General features: G+C 36.2%; 1 protein-coding gene and 1 pseudogene across 1 annotated transcript; one reads left to right on the top strand and one right to left on the bottom strand.

The window, feature by feature from the left end:
• Positions 1–241: 241 nt before the first annotated feature.
• On the bottom strand, positions 242–1,524 carry LOC109063999 (annotated as a pseudogene).
• A 6,213-nt stretch (positions 1,525–7,737) lies between these two features.
• LOC122142040 (glycine-rich protein DOT1-like) lies at positions 7,738–11,591 on the top strand. The gene is made up of 4 exons (XM_042751533.1): positions 7,738–8,015; positions 8,314–8,452; positions 10,491–11,362; positions 11,461–11,591. Exons 2-4 carry the CDS (start codon positions 8,350–8,352, stop codon positions 11,491–11,493), a joined length of 1,008 nt encoding a protein of 335 aa, XP_042607467.1. The 5' UTR covers positions 7,738–8,015; positions 8,314–8,349; the 3' UTR covers positions 11,494–11,591.
• The last annotated feature ends 8,834 nt before the right edge of the window (positions 11,592–20,425 follow it).

The following is a 20,425-nucleotide window of genomic DNA, read 5'->3' as shown; positions in this document are numbered from 1 at the left end:
ACTGTTAAAGAGGAATGTAGAAAATAGTATAGTTATGTATGAACTAAATTAGATGTAATAAACAAAATAAAGATAATAAAGCAGGAAGTCTGTTTTAACATTGAACATACAAATCAAAGTCACTAAGTTACATGCTTTAAATAGTGTTCAATAAATATGAGTTTTTTTAGCAAATAAAAAGTACTTAACATTGACTCTGAAGAATTTGTAATAAGATATTTGATCAACACACAAGCAGTTTCACCCACTCACAAGCAAAAGTGTCTCCGCCTCATAAAAAACAAAACAGAAGTGTAAGTTAGTGAAATAGTTTATTTATAGGCATTTATAGACACAAAGGTCTAAATAAGTCTTCCTTTAGCAGTCTGCCTTAACTATAAACATTCTTATTAAGAGAAACTGTCTGTTTTCAGTAATCTTTTCTCGTTTAAGAGAGACTTTAGAAGATATCAAAAAACTTTTACAAATCTATACAAACAGAATGATTGATTCTTAACCTGACATTACCATTGTGAATGTCAAAGTTTTATTTCACATTGTCTTAGACTATACATTTAATGTACATTAACAGTGGGCTTTACTTTGCCTGAACGATAGCAGAAGAAATATTTAAATAAGGGCCACACGGCTTCATCTCTCATACCATAGATCAGAGGACTCAGGCAGCGCGGCAGAATAAGAACAATAAGATAATTTAAATATCTCAGATTTATGAAGAGAGAAGAGTTGCTTCCAGTCATCAAGTATAGAGTTCTTTCTATTATAGTATACAGGAAAGAGGTGAGACACAGTCCCAGCTGAATCAAGTGCAAGAGCACCGTTTTGAGAGCTTTCTTAGCAGAATCTTTATCAGAGGAAACAGACCTGGCAGTGATCATAATGCTAATGTATGTGAAAATTATGATCACTGCAACAGACACAAAATAAAGAACATCAAACGCTTGATATTTATCCAGCTGCCATCTGAATAAAAACAATTTTTCTAATGTGCAAAATATAATACCAGCTAAATAACCGGTTCAAAACTAAAACAAAAATAATGTCTGTTACAAAATTGATAGAACTAAGGATCCAGATGAATCCTATGGCGATTCCAGTCCTTTTTGGTGTGGCGATGTTGCAGTGCCTCAGAGGGAAGCAGATCGCCACGTACCGCTCCAGAGACATCAGTGCTAGTGTCAGAGGAGCGTTACGGAAAGTGCAGTGAGAGATAAAAACTAACAGAGTGCAGATGGACTTAGGTATTGGAAGAAAACAGAGAGCTACTGTGTACATAATAGTTGTGACCAGCAAAAGCACAGAGTCATTCATAAGCATGTGGCCAAAAAGAATGTAGCGTGGCGTCTCCTGGAATATGCGCTTGCTTTTTAGAGCAAAGAACATCACACAGTTTACAACACAGAAGAACAGAGATGTTAACACAGCCACTTCAGTACTAATACCAACACCAACATCCATATCAAAAATAAAGATCTGATAAGTGAAAGAAGACACATCCTCAGTTGTGCCATTGGACCCCGCCATAAGCTGAAAGACAAGAAACAGAGAAAGAAGGCTAATCAGAGCAAGTTATACAAAGATCATGCCCAATGCAATGTGATCTTTTTTATCTTTTGCTTATGTGAATGTAAGAACATTAAACAAAAAACCTCCACAAATTCAAACACAACACAGACATTAAACTTCCATCTGCTCCAGCTGCAGATTCCACGAACAACTGCATTCTTATCCTCAACTTATATAGCTGTTTTATGGTGGCAGACAGAACCACGTGAGTATACTGTGTGTGTCACTCAGTGGGTGGGAGTCTTTTTATTTAATGCTACATTTTTAATTACCAATTTTACTGCCAACAAAACAACATGGTTTTGCAAAACCCTAGCATTAGCTGGTCACCTGAACCTTTTTTTTGTTTGTTTGTTTGTTTTTTTGCCAGGAACAATTTATGTAGACATGTAAAGTAGATTGCGTACAGCAGGGTTTATCAACTACATCTTTGATCGTGTTATACTGTAATTCATAGGCACCCCTAGGCGTTTTCGCGTATCAATTATGATATAGCTAATATGACTCAGAAATAGACATTATAATTTTGTTTACACCATATTAAAACAAATGTTTACTGTAAGTTCTGAGAGAATTAAAAAGCCTTTAAAAATGTAGTCAAGTCATTCTCCAGCAGGTGATAATCAAAAATATTTATGAACATAATGCAGTGCTAATTGACATAGCCTTAGTACAAGTTAGAAACTATTCTGCCTTATATGTGATAAAAAAGAACAGTGTTTGCAGTATATAAACAAATCATTTTTATTGGTTATTGTCCAGCAGTTATATGGTTCCTAAGCCAATTAAAAGCTAGAAATTAGAGAAAAATTAAAGTTGTCCTATAGTATCCACCACCAGTCAAAAGTTTTTGAGAACAGTAAGCTGTTAATGTTTTTAAAGAAGTCTCCTGGTCACCAAAAGCCGCACTTATTTGATTCCAAAGTACAGCAAAACAGTAACCCCCCAATGTTTTTTGAAATATATTTACTAGCTAGTTAAAAATAAACTGTTTTCTATGCGAAATATGTTTGTCAAAATGTTATTTATTGAGATTTCAAAGAGGGAAATTTTTAGCATCATTATCCAGTGTCACACGATCCTTCAGATCGTTGTTTTGCTGACTCAAAAAAAAAAAAAAAAAAAAAAAAAATTTATTATGATAATTTTGAAAAAACGCTGAGAGATTTTTTCAGGTTTCTTTGTATGATAGAAAAGAAAGTGCAGAAACACAGCATTTATCTGAAATAGAAATCTTTTGTAAAATGATGTCTTTATCATCACTTTGATCAATTTAAAAAAATCCTTGCTAAATACATTTCTTTTCTATAATTTCTTTTCCAAAAACATTATTAATATTTATTACTAAAATAAATTATACTGACTCTAAGCTTTTGAATGATATAGTGTATAATATTTCAAAAGATTTTATTTCACATAAATGCTGATCTTTGGATCCTTCTATTAATCAAAGAATACTGAAAAAAAATTACTCATCTGTTTTAAATATTGATAAACAAGCAAAATCAGGATATTAAGAATGATTTCTGAAGATCATGTGACACTGAAGACTGGAGCAATGATGCTGAAAATTCACCTTTATCACAGGAATAAATTACAATTTAAAATATATTCAAATAGAAAACAGTGATTTTAAATAGTAAAAATATTTCACAATATTACTGTAGATTTGCTATACTTGGATCAAATAAATGCAGGCTGGTGAACAGAAGAGACTTCTTTAAAAACATTAAAAATCTTACTGTTCAAAAACTGTTGACTGGTAGGATATAGATTACAGAAATTTTATATTGTAATGTTTTATATATACATACATACATATACATACATACAATATATATATATATATATATATATCTATATATATATATATATATATATAGATATATATATATAATCTATATATATATATATATATATATATATATATATATATATATATAACTATATATATATTACACACATACAGTACAGACCAAAAGTTTGGAAACATTACTATTTTTAATGTTTTTTGAAAGAAGTTTCTTCTGCTCATCAAGCCTGCATTTATTTGATCAAAAATACAGAAAAAATGTATTTTGTGATATATATTACAATGTAAAATACTTGTTTTTAAATTTATTATACTTTAAATTATCATTTATTTCTGTGATGCAAAGCTGAATTTTTAGGATCATTATCACATGATCCGTTTAGAAATCATTCTAATATGATGATTTTATTATCAAAGTTGGAAACAGTTCTGCTGCTTAATATTTTTTCAGAACATGTGATACTTTTTAGGATACTTGGATGAATAAAAAGTAAAAAAAAAAAAAAAAAAAAAGAAGCTATGTTTTTAAAATATAAATATTTTGTAATAACAATATACACTACTGGTCAGTAATTTGGGGTCAGTAATTTTTTCTTTCTTTCTTTTTTTTTAATAAAATCAATACTTTTATTCAGCAAGGATGTGGTTAAATGGATAAAAAGTGATAGTAAAGAAAATATATTATTAGAATATATATTATTAGAATTGTTGTTTTTTTATTTGAATAAATGCAGTTCTTTTTAACCTTTTTTTCATCAAATATATTAGACAGCAGAACTGTTTCCAACACTCATAATAAATCAGAATATTAGAATGATTTCTAAATGATCATGTGATAGACTGGATGTTACATGTGACACTGAAGGCTGGAGTAATGATGCTGAAAATTCAGCTTTGCATCACAGGAATAAATATTTTTTAAAAGTATATTCAAATAGAAAACTATTATTTTAAGTTGTAATAATATTTCACAATATTACTGTTTTTTTCTGTATTTTTGATCAAATTAATGCAGGCTGATGAGCAGAAGAGACTTCTTTCAAAAACATTAAAAATAGTAACCTAATGTTTCCAAATTTTTGGTCTTTACTGTGTGTGTGTGTGTGTGTGTGTTGTGTGGGGTGTGGTGTGTGTGTGTGTGTGTGTGTGTGTGTGTGTGTTTTTCTGTTCCCCTCACTTCTGAAAAGATGGCTACGCCCCTTACACGTTGCCAAACAAGCTTTCTGTTTTTCGATCAGTTTATATCGTCAGTGGGTCGACGGGCATACAAACATTTCAATCTCAAAAATAAGTCTCTCCTTTAAAAATAAATAAATAAAATAAATATATAAATAAAATCACGAATTTGTATTATGTGTCTTAAAAATATCAATAAATAATTTTCTGATGCGTTCACAGTCTTGCTCTTTTAGGGTTAATATAGGCTATGGTGTTTTTAAAGTACCTGCATCCTGGAGAAAACTCTTCCTCTCGGGGTGTTTGTGTGTCTTCCATGATGAAGCTGAACAGACAGAAGAGTGAGATCTCCAACACTTACTCTGGGTGGAAATGATATAAAACTAATCAATCATTCATCTGAAAGGATGCTGAGAGTCGGAGATCGTCCGCTCAAACACACAATGTTACTCTTCTGTGAACACAAATACTCAAATGAACCACAGACAACACCAAACAGCAACGAAACCACTTCATCCACGGAAAATAATAGTATCAAACACATAAAAAAAACACGCATATGAAATATGAAAGCGGAAGTCACCTGCAGCGTCGACTCACCTGCGCTTCCACTCCCAGTGACGTCACACGCATTCTCCACTGCTCGCGACGGCATTCACTAAATTCCGTAGATGTGTCCCAAAGTTCAGTGTGCATACTTTAAAGGCCAGGCCTCTGAAGTGTGTGAAGGATGCTCCGCCTTCGCGGGATTTTTTCCTCATTTCGACACCAGAGGTTCCAGATTAGCGCTCTGTCGCACAGCAACAGTGTGCGAGGAGAGCTGGAGCCAGAACTGCTCGTTTTTGTTTTTATGTTTTACGTCACAATGGAGGAGACGGTGATGTACCTCAGGATTAGCCAAGACCGAGGCCAGGTAAACTACACTGGTTTGCTGCGTCCTTTGTCGGATTACAACTTTAAATGCAGGAATTGGCTTGGAGTTTACTTGAATAATGTAATGATACATATGAAAAACGACAACACACACACACACACACACACACACACACACACACATATATCAGTTCAAATCCTGACTGATATCTTACAAAGGTGCGATTTTATATAGTTTTTTGTCTTGACCATGGTGATCATATGTAGACAGGTTTGCAACTCTGATTTTTTAGGTAGTTAAGCATAAAAATAAAACTTTGAATAAAAAGATTTAAAAAATAAATAAATAGAACATAGTACAGCTCAATGTTCAGTGGCAGCTGTCACAGCTGACCAGTGCTCTGTTTGACCGGTCCGAGTCCTTCAGATGCAGCCTTTGATATAGTTCGCAAAATGTGTTAATATTCTGACAAAATGTTGATACTGTCATTTTCAAAATAATCAGAGGTGGACTGTAAGGAAGTACATTCTTTTAGTATACTCTTACAAATATGAAGTACTAAGTTTTCTTTTTTTTCCTCACAGGACAGCAGCACTACAAAGATATGGTCTTTTACAATATGATGCATTGTTGTAGATTTAACTACCCAACAGTATATGAAGTAGGCAACTTTAAAGTATAACCTTGAACATATTCAGAAGTAAAATGCAACATACACAGTAGTGCAGCAGTAATATTAATGGCCAACCATTCTGACAAATTCATTTTTCAGAACAATAATGTATACCTTTACTTTTACTCTCAATACCTTAAGTATATTAGAGTATGCAAGATAACTTAAAGCATAGTTCAGCCAAAAATGAAAATTCTGTAATCATTTACTTACCCTCACATTTTTGGGTGAACTATCCCTTTAGCTAAGGATTTAAATGACTAGTAGTTTTTCCCCAATGTGGTATTAGTAGTTACTAAAAATAGTTTACTAAAGTAACTCAATATTTCTTTTACTAATTACGTTGTCATAACTCTAAACATTGTCTCTTTTCCTTCTTTCCCTAAATCAGAGCAGACCCCTGTACTGCAGGATAAAACTGAATGTCGCCGCGCTGGACAGGTGTTTAATGGTTTTGTTCTGAGCAGGGAGGCCCTGACAGTGCTGCTGGATCTTCTGAGAAGGGCCACGATCCAGACCCTGGTGTTTTCTCTTCTGTCTGCCAGCGGTACACATACAGAGTGGTCTCCAGAGTGTTTGACATGTGCCTGCGTTCCACTGTCACCGCAGTGTCCTCCGATTCTCTGCGGAGGTGCTGGCCATTCACCAAGAGACTGACCTCCTGAAGAACCCAGAACACACGGAGGCAGGGCTGCGCTCAAAACTGATGATGTTTTTCTGATGTTAAACCTAAGATATTTTGTAAAAAGTACTTTCAGTAATGTATTGAACTTTTGGATTTAATGTGTAAAAAAATATATTTACAGGACAAAAAAATAAACATAGAATGTTTTGTAAGCTGCATTAAAAAAAAAATTAAAAATGTACATAATTACTTCCCTTTTATTTACACATGTGAACATGCAAAATGTACAGAAAGTACTCAGGCTCATTTGCAAATAACTTACACTACACAAATGAATAATGCATACAAACTTATTCATTTTTATTTTAAACTTGCATCACATAAATAAACTACAGAAATTATGTTTTTTCATTGACAATGTGACATTTAAAAATATATATTGAAAACTTGTAATGTACCCATTTGTTCCCCACTGTTTTCTTTTTGAGAAAAGGGTTAATAAGAATTTATTGTCTCTCCCTGCTATCCTGTGCTCTTCTCTCCTCTGTCTCTCTGGAGTTTGATATCCTCTTTGAGCTTCCTCTCACTCCCTCACCTGTCCCAGGACACTTGGACACTAAATGAGAGCAAATAAACCATGCCTGTTAACAACAACAGCACAATGAATCGTCGCGCAGCTGTGACGCATTCGCACTTCAAATGCGCCCTCCGGAGTCCATGCGCTTAAGTTTGGGACACAGCTGTGGTCTTCATCCTAACTTGAACACTTGGGTCAAATACAGGCAATACGTCATATATATATGATCAAGTGTAAAGACCGCAAGGGATATTTGGACAAGGCAAATAACCCCATCCTCGTCTTTTCCTTTGCGTCCTTCCCTTTTTCAGGCGAGGTGAGGCGCATCTCAAACAAGCCTATCATGACATGGCATTCAGCTCATCTAACCCCAATCAAACACACCTGAACAAGCTAATCAAGGTCTTCCAAATTACTAGAAAGCTACGGGCAGGTGAGTTTAATCAGGGTTGGAGTTGACCGGATCTTGGAACTTTAAAACCCCATTTTACAGCGTTTTATGTTACAGCAACACGGTTATTCGCTTTAGTTTTGTGCGCTTCGCTGTTTGCTCCTTCAGACGCACCAATTCAGTGCATTTTCCAGCAGAGATCATTGTGAGATCGCAGGTCAGGAGGATGACAGCTCGAGTGTATTGCTCGTTGATTGCTGTTTTGTATTGTCTATCCGGATACTTGAGCACTACAGACGCTCTTCCAAGAAAAAACACAGGTGAGTGAATCTGTTAACTTTATTACACCGCTTTAAGAAATGCAGACATAAGTGACTCTCACAGTTTAGGGATGAGTAGTAGGTTTTAACACGTATTGCAAAACTTCTGATTTACAAATACTGAAACTGCACTCCCTGGCCTCCCCTAATGATCATCTTGATCTCAAAAAAAAAAATAAAAAAAATAACACTGAATTCAATAAGTTAAGCAGAGACTAAAACGGTATTTAAAACTTAATTTGAGTGAATAGAGATGTTCAGCATTCAGTGACGCTTTGTCTTGTGTCTGGAAAAACAGTAAAGCCCGGAGAGTGTCCACCCCAATTCATCTGGAATGAAATCGTGTACCACGTCATGTAAAAGTGACTCTAACTGTCCCAACAATGAGAAGTGCTGCAGCAATGGATGTGGACATTACTGTACAGCTCCGTATACAGGTATTTGTTTCTATAGGTACATCTCAAAAAATTAGAATATCATAGATGTCTATCTTTTGTAAGTTCAAAAAAAAGCAAACATTCTTATACTCTAGATTCATTGTGCACAAATTGCAGTTTTTTTTTTTTTTTTTTTTTTTTTTTTAAATTCTGATGGTTAGGACTTGCAGCTTAGGAAAAAAAAAATCAGTATCTTAAATTGGAGTTCCATTTTGAGCTTGATTTAGTTTGATTAATTGAGTTTAAATACTGGGTACCTCCTGGGCTAGTTTAGAACATGCAGCCACAATTATGTGAAAGACACCTGCTTCTACAGTTGTCCGAAGACGATCGACACCCTTCACAAGGAGGGTAAGCCACAGAAGGTCATTGCTGAAAGGGCTGGCTCTTCAGAGTCAGTCCCTCCAGGATTTCACGATTTTAATATTTTTGATAAATGACTGATTTTGCTGCGGCTTCTCAATTTGCGGCATTTCTTGTTTTGCAGTGGAAAATACCACAGACAACATTCATCTAACACTTATGACTTTTCTGACTTTGAGAACCACTGTAGGTCTCCAGACTAACGTTCGGCACCATCATTAGTGCCATTAAGTTCTACAGAAGGTGGCACTTGACAGTAAAGCACTCACCCTAATCACACGTACATCTGGGAGACAATCTAATGTCTGCATTTAGATATTAGCTATAAGATGCATTTAAGAGTGCTTGTTCATCTGCAGTACATCTCTAAGATGTTTCCTGTCAGATGTCAAAGATATTTATTAGAATGTGTAAAACTGCTGAGACGTTTATCAGAGTACACAGCAGATAACTTCCAGATCTATGAAGGATGAACCAATATCATCACATTAAAAAATGACTTTCAAATTCGGTAATACTTCAGCTTTGGGAGTGCTGGGAAAAGTTGTGAAGCATTTAAAATCACTCAAACATAGACCATTTCTGCCACAAGTCGTTCCTGTAGTCTTACTTTTATTGATTCTGTGGGGAATACACTTCCAATTCTCCCAGCGCTGTGTATAACGGTGTCGTCTGATCAGGATCAGCCCACAGCTCAAGCAGAAAACCGGTAGTAGCACAGGTTTGTTTATCCAATGTAGCTCTTGTAAATCGGTCATGAGAACGCAAGGCTGTTCATTCCATTTTTGGAACTGCGAAACAACCTTTTTGACTGAATGTGCATTGCGACGACTTCACGGGACGCTTCTAAGGCCAAATTCTGTGGGAAAAAAAAAATGACAAATTTGTGGTATTTTGCGACAATTTGAGTTTGCTCGATTTTTGTGAAATTCAGCAATCGCAAATCCTGGAGGGACTGCAGAGTGCTGTATTGAAGTGTATTTGTGAAGTTGACTGAAGGGAAAAGTGTGGTAGGAAAAGGTTCCTCGTTTTATCAAGTCCAAAGTCAATGCAGCCGTCTGGCAGGAGATTTAAGCACTTTATGCTTCCATCTGCTGACAAGCATTATGAAGATGCTGATTTACATTTTGCAGCAGGACTTTAGCACTTACCCGGTGCCAAAACCACTTCCAAATGGTTTGCTGACCATGATACTACTGTACTTGATTGGCCAGCCAACTCCCCTGACCTGAACCTCACAGAGAATCTATGGGGCATTGAGAAGAGGAAGATAACTAACATCTGACAATACAGAGGAGCTGAAGGCTGCTATCAAAGCAACCTGGGCTTCAATAATGCCTCCGCAGTGCCACAGGCTGATCACTTTCATGCCACGCCGCAATTAAGTAGTAATTCGTGAACCCCAACCAAGTATTGGGTGCATAATTAAACCTACTTTGGAGATCTTGAACGTCTTTTGTAAACCCATATTCTAATTTTGAGATTCACCTGTATTGTTTTGGTCAGTTATTAATTCATTTTGCCACTTGTTCTAGTCAAAAGTAGGTTTGAATTCATCCCTTAGGACTTGTATAATTCACTCCAAGTAAAACTTGTTTGTGCTTTGTTTCATGCTGTATATTGAAGTGCTGTTCAGTCATGCACAGATTAAAACTGACTATCTGTGTCCATACAGTGAAGCTGGGTCAATGTCCCAAACCGAAGATTCAAGCATGTGCTGAAAGCTGTTTCCATGATGGCCAGTGCCCTGCCACACAGAAATGTTGCCCAACCACCTGTGGTCATGCATGCAGTGAACCTCGTGGTCAGGGAAGTGGTTGGGGAAGTAGTCAAGGTCGCGGAAATGTTAAAGTAAAAGGTCAAGGAAGTGGTCAAGAAAATGATCAGGGAAGTGGTCAAGGTCGGGGAAGTGGTCAAGTAAAAGGTCAGGGTAGTGGTCGGGGAAGTGGTCAAGTAAAAGGTCAGGGTAGTGGTCAAGGTCGGGGAAGTGGTCAAGTAAAAGGTCAGGTAAGTGGTCATGCTCAGGGAAGTGGCTGGGGAAGTAGTCAAGGTGGTGGTGGTAGTGGTTGGGCAAGTGGTCCTGGTTGGGGAAGTGGTTGGGGAAGTAGTCAAGGTGGTGGTGGTAGTGGTCAGGGAAGTGGCTGGGCAAGTGGTCCTGGTTGGGGAAGTGGTTGGGGAAGTAGTCAAGGTGGTGGTGGTAGTGGCCAGGGAAGTGGTTGGGCAAGTGGCCAGGGAAGTGGTTGGGAAAGTGGTCCTGGTTGGGAAAGTGGTTGGGGAAGTAGTCTAGGGGGAAGTGGTCAGGGAAGTGGTTGGGGAATTGGTCAGGGAAGTGGTTGGGAAAGTGGTCCTGGCTGGGGAAGTGGTTGGGGAAGTAGTAAGGTGGTGGTGGTAGTGGCCAGGGAAGTGGTTGGGAAAGTGGTCCTGGTTGGGGAAGTGGTTGGGGAAGTAGTCAAAGTGGTGGTGGTAAGGGAAGTGGTTGGGGAAGTAGTCAAAGTGGTGGTGGTAGTGGTCAGGGAAGTGGTTGGGGAAGTAGTCAGGGAAGTGGTTGGGGAAGTAGTCAAAGTGGTAGTGGTAAGGGAAGTGGTTGGGGAAGTAGTCAAAGTGGTGGTGGTAGTGGTTGGGGAAGTAGTCAGGGAAGTGGTTGGGGAAGTAGTCAAGGTGATGAAAGTGGTCACTGAAACTTTGCATAACACTTACTGGAGATCTTTTCAATTCAATGCTTTATTCATATGGCATGTTCTCCCCCCACAAATAAAGAATAAATTGCTTGATTTGAGTTGTTTGGTGCTTGTGTGTGGGGTGTTTTTTTTTTTTTTTTTTTTTTTTTTTTTTTTTTGTTTTTTTTTTTCTCCTTTTAATGGGTTGGCTGTTTTCACGAAACTGCTTTCTGGCATCAATGCTTTAAGTTCCTCTCCCCTGAGACTCAAACGTCCCTGATTTAGATTGGATTCAACTTTATTGTCATTGCACATGTAAGGTACAAGGCAGCGAAATGCAGTATTTGGGGGACTTGATGCTAGGAATGACCCTAAAATCTGTTAATTTCTTGCATTTTTGCTCCAGTGGTTTTATGCATCTTTTGCATACGGTCTTATCAAGGTTCTTTAGCTGGTCAGGTGTGACCAATGCATCTGCCTCATGGGCTGCAGTCAGTTTCTCCTCCTGTACATGTCATCCACTTAAGTACAATTTTTTTTTAAAGCTGTACTTTTGAACTTTTACTATTAGGCCTGTACTATATAATGTTTTGGGAGTGACAAATGCAAGTTATGAGTCAATTCTGTGATTGACGTTGATAAAGCAACGGACCAAGCAAAACATGAGAATGCATGATTTAGACTAAATTCAGAGTAACAACTGCAGCAAGTCTGTTGGCTGACTATATTTAGCAGCTTCTACAGTTAAAGACAATGTAGTCTTAATTTTAAGAATACTTTAATGTTGTTTATCTGTACCATTAGCAATCAAACTTCTACAGTAGGATTGAGAATTCTATCAAATCAAAATCCATACTCTTACACTTAATGCCTTTTGCCCCTCCCAAAGACTTCCAAACAAACTCTTAAAAGGAGTACTTGGCAACAAATGAATGGTGTTCAGCAGCAAATTTTGTATTTGATTCACTAACCAGATACGTGTCCAAATTCTCAAATCCATTCACACAATTGTCTTTAAGCAAAAAAAAATAAGGACAGACAAGCACGCAATTGTTACATAACTACCCATCTAGAGCTGGGGAGCCAGTAAGAAAATATCTAACGAAAAAAAAAAAAAACCTTTGAGAGAGAACCAGGGCAATTCAACCTCCCATCCCAAAATCAACACAAACCAATTCAAATTAATATCTTTTTCAAATAAAAAAAGGAAAGTTAACAAACAGTAATCTCAAAGAAAGTGTTGACATACATGGGGACAAAGACTTCAAGGGCCCTGTTCTTTGTACCTCACCTTAAGTCTAAGATTATTTGAAAGATGGCAGATCTTCTAATCATAACTGATCTCTGGCTTATTTGGTTCTTCAAATTTGCGTCTTTGATTAAAATATCTTGGATTAAGTTGTCGAAGATTACTGCGTGTTCCCCGTAAAGGGCAGATGTATCGATACTTGAAACGACGATCAGCAATGTAGTGATTGGTTGGCGGCAAGACAGCAATGTAATGACATCTGATTAAATAAAACACCTGACGAAAAACTTGAAAAATTTCTGCACCTTTATAAGGTAACAGCCAAATGAACAAAACTACATGAATGTTATACTAGAAATTAAATGTGCATAGATTTTTTTTTTTTTTGCATGATTCCCAATTATTTATATTCACTATTACTAGTATTTGTACAGGCTTTACATTTTTAATTCAATGTTGTAATTAGCAATTCATGTAATTTTATCTTTGAAGCAGATTTGTTATGTGACAGCATTAAAGTTTCTAGTTCACCCAAAAATGAAAATTAGGTTGTGTTTTACTCACACCCGAGGCATCCTAGGTGTATATGACTTTCTTCTTTCAGACGAATCAGTTTGGAGTTATATTAAAAATTGTCTTTGATCTTTCAAGCTCTGTCATTGCAGTCAGCGGGTGTTGCATTGCTTCAGCCTACAAGAAGTGAAATAAAAAGCGCCCTTAGAGACAAAAAAAAAAAAAAAAAAAAAAAAAAAAAGTCTGTTCTTGTAAAAAAAACAAAAAAAACAAAAAAAAAATCCATATTCAAAACGTAATCACTTTAATCATTTTTTATACATTTATACAAAAAGTAGCCTACATAAAAGTACAGATCCACCACTTATATTTCTATTCCTTCCCGTCATCATCCGATCACCCTAAGCATTACCAGACTGATACCGGTCTCGTGACGAGGGACAGAGAAAGAAAGCAAACAAAACCACAATCTGACACACATGTATGCAATTATAACATACATCGAATCGTAGGCGCGGGAAGTGAGGGTGCTGCCAAGCCCCCTGTTTTTTTTCTGTGGGCAACTGTTTAACTGTCGGAAACAAAAACAAAAAAAGTGCAAGTAGCTGGTATTGTTGGCGGATTGTGATTGTGCTAGTCAACAATACAAAAGACGGCTTCCAGTCGTCAAATTCAGTGGTGTAGATGGTAAAGCGTGTGTCATTCTACTCTTTTGACGCGATGAACCTGGGCCTTTTGGCGAACTTTTTTTCCCCCTTTTCAAACTTCAAATCACATCAGAAAAGCATTTGTTTTTAATAAAACTGAAGAAAATCATCAAAAAGTTGAAAAAGTATTGGGTAGGATTAGGGTAGGTGTAGGGAGGGCTTTTTTCCCAATAAGGTGGCATCCATTTAATAATTTGAATTAAAATTTACACTCAATTTGCACTCAACTCATACTGGTTTATAATGTATTACAATGCTGAGGTGCATATAATTGCAACTATTTGCAATAAGTAATTAGCAAAATATCCTACTATTTCAATCGTTGCCCCCCCCCCCCCAACCCCCCCCCCCCCCCCCCCCATTGAAAGATTTTACTAAATATTTGTTAATTAAAAATATTTTCAACTCAAAAGTAAATATGCACATAATGTACTTTATTAAAAAATATATTTTACTGTTATTTATTGTAAGTAAATTAATAAATAAAATCAAACTTACTAATAGGCTTTCCCATTCTTATTTGCGTAAGAAGTTGGCGCATGGCAAATCTGCATTTTGGCGGATAATAGCCTATGCTTGACTGTTGCATGCTGTTGCATGACATGAATGGATATTTAGTGGGGGGGGGGGTTTTTGTTGTTGTTTTTTTTTTTTTTTATTTTACAACATACAACAACTGCAGAGGAATCTGTCCTTAACCAAAATAAAGACAGATGAAGCTAGATGCCCGACTCCAGACCCCGACAGAGTCATAAAGGTGATCCATTAGACGCTCCCTTAGCAGCTCAGTGTTTTACATTTATGTCCAGAAAAGGACCATTTACATCCAAATGTAATTTAATGCACACAGAACACAACCTAGAAATATATTTCAGAATATAAACTGCATAATCGGCCATTTTCACTAAGATTTAACGTTACTAAATGTGTTTGTGTGTCTGTGCGTTTAACTTGAATAATGTCCAAAAGATATCTGTTTTAAAGCAGTGGGTAATTCACTGTTGATTTGATTTGTTTAAAATCTACTTTGCGATTCTGTTGGCGAACATGTTTATGGTGCATTCTATTCAACCTGTTTATTGCTAGTGCAGCAGAAATACACAGCGCAGCCTTTACAAGTAATTTGCGTGCACTGTATCTGGTTGCCATGGCAACCTCACGCTTGCTGCTTTTAATGGTACATGGATCGTGACTTTGTACATTTACTACAGAAATGCTAAGATGTATTTAAAAGTTTGACTAACCAAATCGACTGGCTTGGTTTGCCCCCCCTAACCCCCCCCCCGTAAAGGTCAAGCTACACCAATGTGTATAAATAGAATTGAGCTATTTGCAGTGTAAATAGCGTATCACAAAAAAAAAACTATGAAGTGGAAATGGCAACTGAGCTAATGATCGAAGGCCTGCCCAATCTAACTATTAGTAAAGTTAATGAATAATAATTTCATAATAAATAAAATTATCTACATTGTTTGAATGGAACTGTATTGCACCAATTACTATTACGGTGCCAACCATCTCAGAGGGTCGATTACCACAGCTGATGTCCAATGACCACGAGAGAAATGAAGCGCAGACAGTTGTATTAAGTTGTACCGATTTATTCTTGAAGATGTTGAAAAGCAATAATAATCAAATACACTTTGTACTTATTCAAACAATTCACAAATGCAAAGAAAATACCTATTTAAAACCGTAGGCCTACGCAAAATAATAAAAAAAAATTATTTAAACAGAAAAGGACTTTAAGGATACATTTGTCTGAACTGAACTGATTCACTCTGACGCAATCGTTAAATAAAACCAAACCTCCTCGTTTCAATTCAAAGACTAACATAATAGCTGTACAGCTCTTATAGTTAAAGGAACATGGGCTTTTTTACACACGTGATGACCTTTCACCTGACGATCTCATCCGGGACTATCACTCACGTTAGGAATGAACACACCTGCCCGAATAAAGTACAGGGGACGAATTTACATTTTATTAAAATTAAATATTTATTAAATATTAAAAATGCAGCTAACGTAGTTCTACACACAGCAAGTTCTTGCTCTTTGACTGGGAAAAATTTAAAGGGCTTCGAGGGGTCTTGTCTTTTGTTATCTGACAAGATTATTAATTCTTTGAACTATTATCACTATTTATTTTAAAAGTCTTGTCATTTGGCAATATAGAAAAAAATATTATGTAAACTCACAAATCTCTTATCTAAAAATGTAGATGATTTACTTGATTGTGAAAAAACAGAACTGGCGGATGTACAACACATATTAGATATCATATATAAACACAAAGCTGAGGGAGCATTAATTAGATCACGCAGGAGATGGATTGAGGAGGATGAACAAAATTCTGCATCACTTTTTTTTCAGACTAGAAAGAGAACAAGCTAAAAATATCCAAATTAAAAAAAACTCATGGTTGATAGCAATATTACTGAGGACCCAAAAAGTATTGCAACGTTCTGTGCAAAAGTTTATAGTGACTTATATGCTTCTAAATTATCACAACAACGTATGAATGCCTTTTTTCAGTCGGTACCTAACATAAAACAGTTGAGAGTTTCAGATCAGCATTTTTGTGATGCATCTATCACATTAAAAGAGATTGAGGAAGCTATTAATTCGTTAAAAGCCAAAAAATCTCCCAGAACAGATGGGCTTAGTTCAGAATTTTATAAGATGTTTAATGATATTATATCCAATTTTTTTTAATATATTTTTTTTTTATGAAGTATAGAGAAAACATTACTTCCAGCAACGTTATGGCAAGGCGTAATAACTTTTCCCGAAATCAAATAAAGTTCCCCTCTTTAAAGATAATTGGTGTCCGGTCACACTATTGAACAATGCTTATAAAATACTAGCTTTAGTTCTGGCAAAAAGATAAAAAAAAGTTTTGAACTCATTCAGGGTTTATGCAGATAAGACACATTTCTAATAATATACATTTAGTATCAGATATGTTGGACTATTCAGATTATATAAATAGTGATGGTTTCATTTTCTTTTTAGATTATTATAAAGCTTTTAACACATTGGAACATGCTTTTTTTTTACTTTAGGCTCTTGAAAAAATTGGCTTTTGCAATTTATTCTGCAAAAAAGATGCTATACATCAACGGAAACAGCTCAATCTGTAATGGTGCTTCACCTAGAATCTTTTCAAATCGAGGAGTTAGACAAGGATGTCTGGTTTCTGTAACTCCATTCCTTAGCTCACATATCAATAGTAGCTATTTGGCCATCACAATTGGAAACACTAAAATAATAATTAGTCAATTAGCAGTCGACAGTTTTATTCACAAATGATTATTCACAAATCCCTGTAGCATTGGGTATTCTCCAATCCTTTTCTGAGGCTTCAGGGTTAAATTTAAATCTTAATTTGAATTGCTGTCAATTAAAAATGGCTCTGTTACTTTAATTGAGGGTATTGATGTCAAAAACAGTTTAACATATCTTGGGATACAAATAACTAAAGATGAGCATAGGTGTACAGTCAATTTTAAACACATTATCGCAAAACACAAAGAAAATGTAATTGCTGGTTACAAAGGGATTTGTCTTTAAAGGCAGAACACTACTAAGACAGAAGGTCTGTCTCGTTTGGCTTATGTATCTCAATCTCTCTTTGTGGATAAGCCCACATGGAAGTTAATTAATGTCTTAATTAAATTCTTATGGAAAAACAAATCTCATTATTTGAGAAAATCAGTAATTTTAAATTCTTAAAACAATGTGGTTTGAATTTCATTTATTTCGATTCCCTTAACAATCCATTTAAAATTATTTGGCTGAAGCAGTACCTATCTAAACCAGCTTCTATTTGGAACGTTCTCCTCAACTTGTTTTCTCACAACTTGGTGGTATTCATTTTCTCTTAATTTGCAATTATGATATAGCCAAACTCCCTGTCAAACTTTCCAATTTTCATGGACAAGTTCTCTCAGCCTTGGCCTAGATTTATAAACATAATTTTTCACTACAGAGGTGTTTTATTTGGAATGATAAAACATTTTAAGAACAAAACTCTGTATTATGGTAATTGGTGTAGTAATGGTTTTGGTTTTGGTGCAACGGTTATTTAATGATCAAGGATTTTTGCTCAGGTATTCAGTAAAATACCAAATACCTGTAACTCCAAAAGAATTTGCTGTGGTTATGGGAGCTACTCCCTCTGGTTTGTGTATGCTCCTTAAAATGTCTCGGGTACATCACCGGACAGACCCAGATGAGTACCTACTGCCCCAGGAGGGGAGGCACGGTTTGGAGAAAGTATTAGGACACAACTGCATTGTAATTGACCAGCTCCACCAGGGGGGACCCCCGTATACTCCCTAGCTGCACCACCATCGAGAGTGGTGAGAGAGGAGGAGTTAGCAGCCACGAGCGCCACCCCAACGTGCTTTAATGCCCAGACACATGAGGCAGCGATCGTGACCATCATCCCGGCACCAGGTAACGACCGCATCCAGAAACACACGGGTGATGGATTGTCTATAGCAAGACGCAACATCGTCTTTACAAAGATGCAACGTCGAGTTTGTCAGACGCAACATCGTCTTTAAAAAGACGCACACGTGAATGCTCTTTTAGAGAAAAAAGCTCTTTTAGCATGCTAAAGCGCCATACCACCAACACCAAGAGCTCCAAAGAGCGCGCTGAACTCATTCAGTCATCTTCTCTCAGTAGAGTATTCAGGAGTGAAACGATGTGATTGCTCGGCTCCAAACGAAAAGCTGGTATGCGCTGCACCTGCTACCTTTTATGCTCACGCTGTGATCAGCGGCAGCTGGATGCATCATCACATGCCAATGTGCATTGGCTCATTTAGTCACACTTGAAGTGGATTGGTCTCTCTAAGCGAGATCCCAATTCTTCGGTCATTACCAACGTGACGTCAAAGTGACAGACTGAAAGGGAACTGTAGTTTCTCTTCAACAGTTACTGCATCTTTCCCTAATCCCTGTGACACTCCTGTTGGTCAAATCTGTTTTCATGTCAAAAGCCAAAAAACAAGATAAGATCTTTATTTCTTGGGAATTTGATTTCTGCTCCACCTGTTTCCTTTTTTGGAATAATGTATGTGATAACCTTAACTGTAACAAAGTCTGGTCTCTACAGCAAAAAAATCTGTCTTACAAACAAAATGAAAGAAGTGTTTTTTAAGTTGATCCATAGGTTTTATCCTGTCAAGAAATGTTTACAAAATTTTAGAGCTGACATTGAGTTAACGTTCTTTTTTTTTTTGTTTGAAATGGTGATGAAACAGTGGTACACTTCTATTTGGTCAATCACTATACTCAGAAGTTTTGGAGTGATATTGATTCTTTTATTAAGTCTAGATTTTTACCAGACTTCTCAGTACAAATGAGGAATATTATATTTTGGTATTTTAACTTTGGTTATTTTTTTTATTTTTATTATTATTAATAATAGCTATTAATTATTATTAATAGTAAAAAAAATTCTTAAGCAATTTTACATTCACAAAAGAAACATTTTCAAACTGTAATCTGTCTCTGTGGTCTTTTTAAGACGAAATGGAAAATTTATTTGAATGTGATTTTCGGTGTCTACTAATAAGAAAAGCTATAAAGACTCTTAGAATTTGCTCTACATTTCAAGTCTTCATGTAAGGAATCTTATGTAATATAATGGCCCTCTATGGTGTAAGGATCCACCCGCCGGCCCAAAAAGCGTAATCCAGCGGCCTGGTCAAAGGTTTAATGCGTATTCTGCTTTTATTTGCGCTTCTGAATTTATCAGGATTTAGTTTGAATTTTAGTCTAGCTCCAGTGTTCAATCTGACTCCAATTTCACGTGATCATTAAATTTGGGCAATATTTCTATCAAAAGCTGATCACAGATATCGGTTGTTTATTAATTTAGATATTTGAGTATTCCGGAAATCCCATACTTTCAATGTATTCGTTCACTGCAGACCCGATATCGCTTGTAGAAGTAACACTTTCGGCCGATTGAATGCTCTCCCGGACACAAACTCGTCAGTCTGCCATCTTAAACATGGATTGCAGGGTAATATCTACCTTTAAGTCCGGTCCGCGCTCTGCTTACTCGTAACAAAAAGCATAGTTTTTATATATTTAACGAAAACTGGCAACTTATTTAAGACAGTGATAGTCAGAAATCGGAATGGACTCAATTGATGTGCCCCATGCTCCATCTATTAAACCTTTCGTATGAACAATCCTGAACACAGATTGAGGTAATACCTTCACTTTAATCTGCTAGTAATAAGAATTAGGAATAATGCAGAAATCTAAATCAAATATAACAATTTATTATCAGCTCAGGTAAAATTGTATCATGTCAATTACAAAATGAAAACAATTAGAAGCCAATTTAGAAAGGATACTGTAATTGTAAAATCACATTGTAGTTGTGTTGCAACTTTGCTCCTGCACAAAGACACTGTAGCCATATTGGGAACGGCCAAGTGATCCATGCAGGAGGC

The sequence above is a fragment of the Cyprinus carpio genome, chromosome A5 (genome assembly GCF_018340385.1).
Source record: "Cyprinus carpio isolate SPL01 chromosome A5, ASM1834038v1, whole genome shotgun sequence".
NCBI lineage: Eukaryota > Metazoa > Chordata > Actinopteri > Cypriniformes > Cyprinidae > Cyprinus > Cyprinus carpio.
This window is presented reverse-complemented; position numbering and strand designations above follow the sequence as displayed.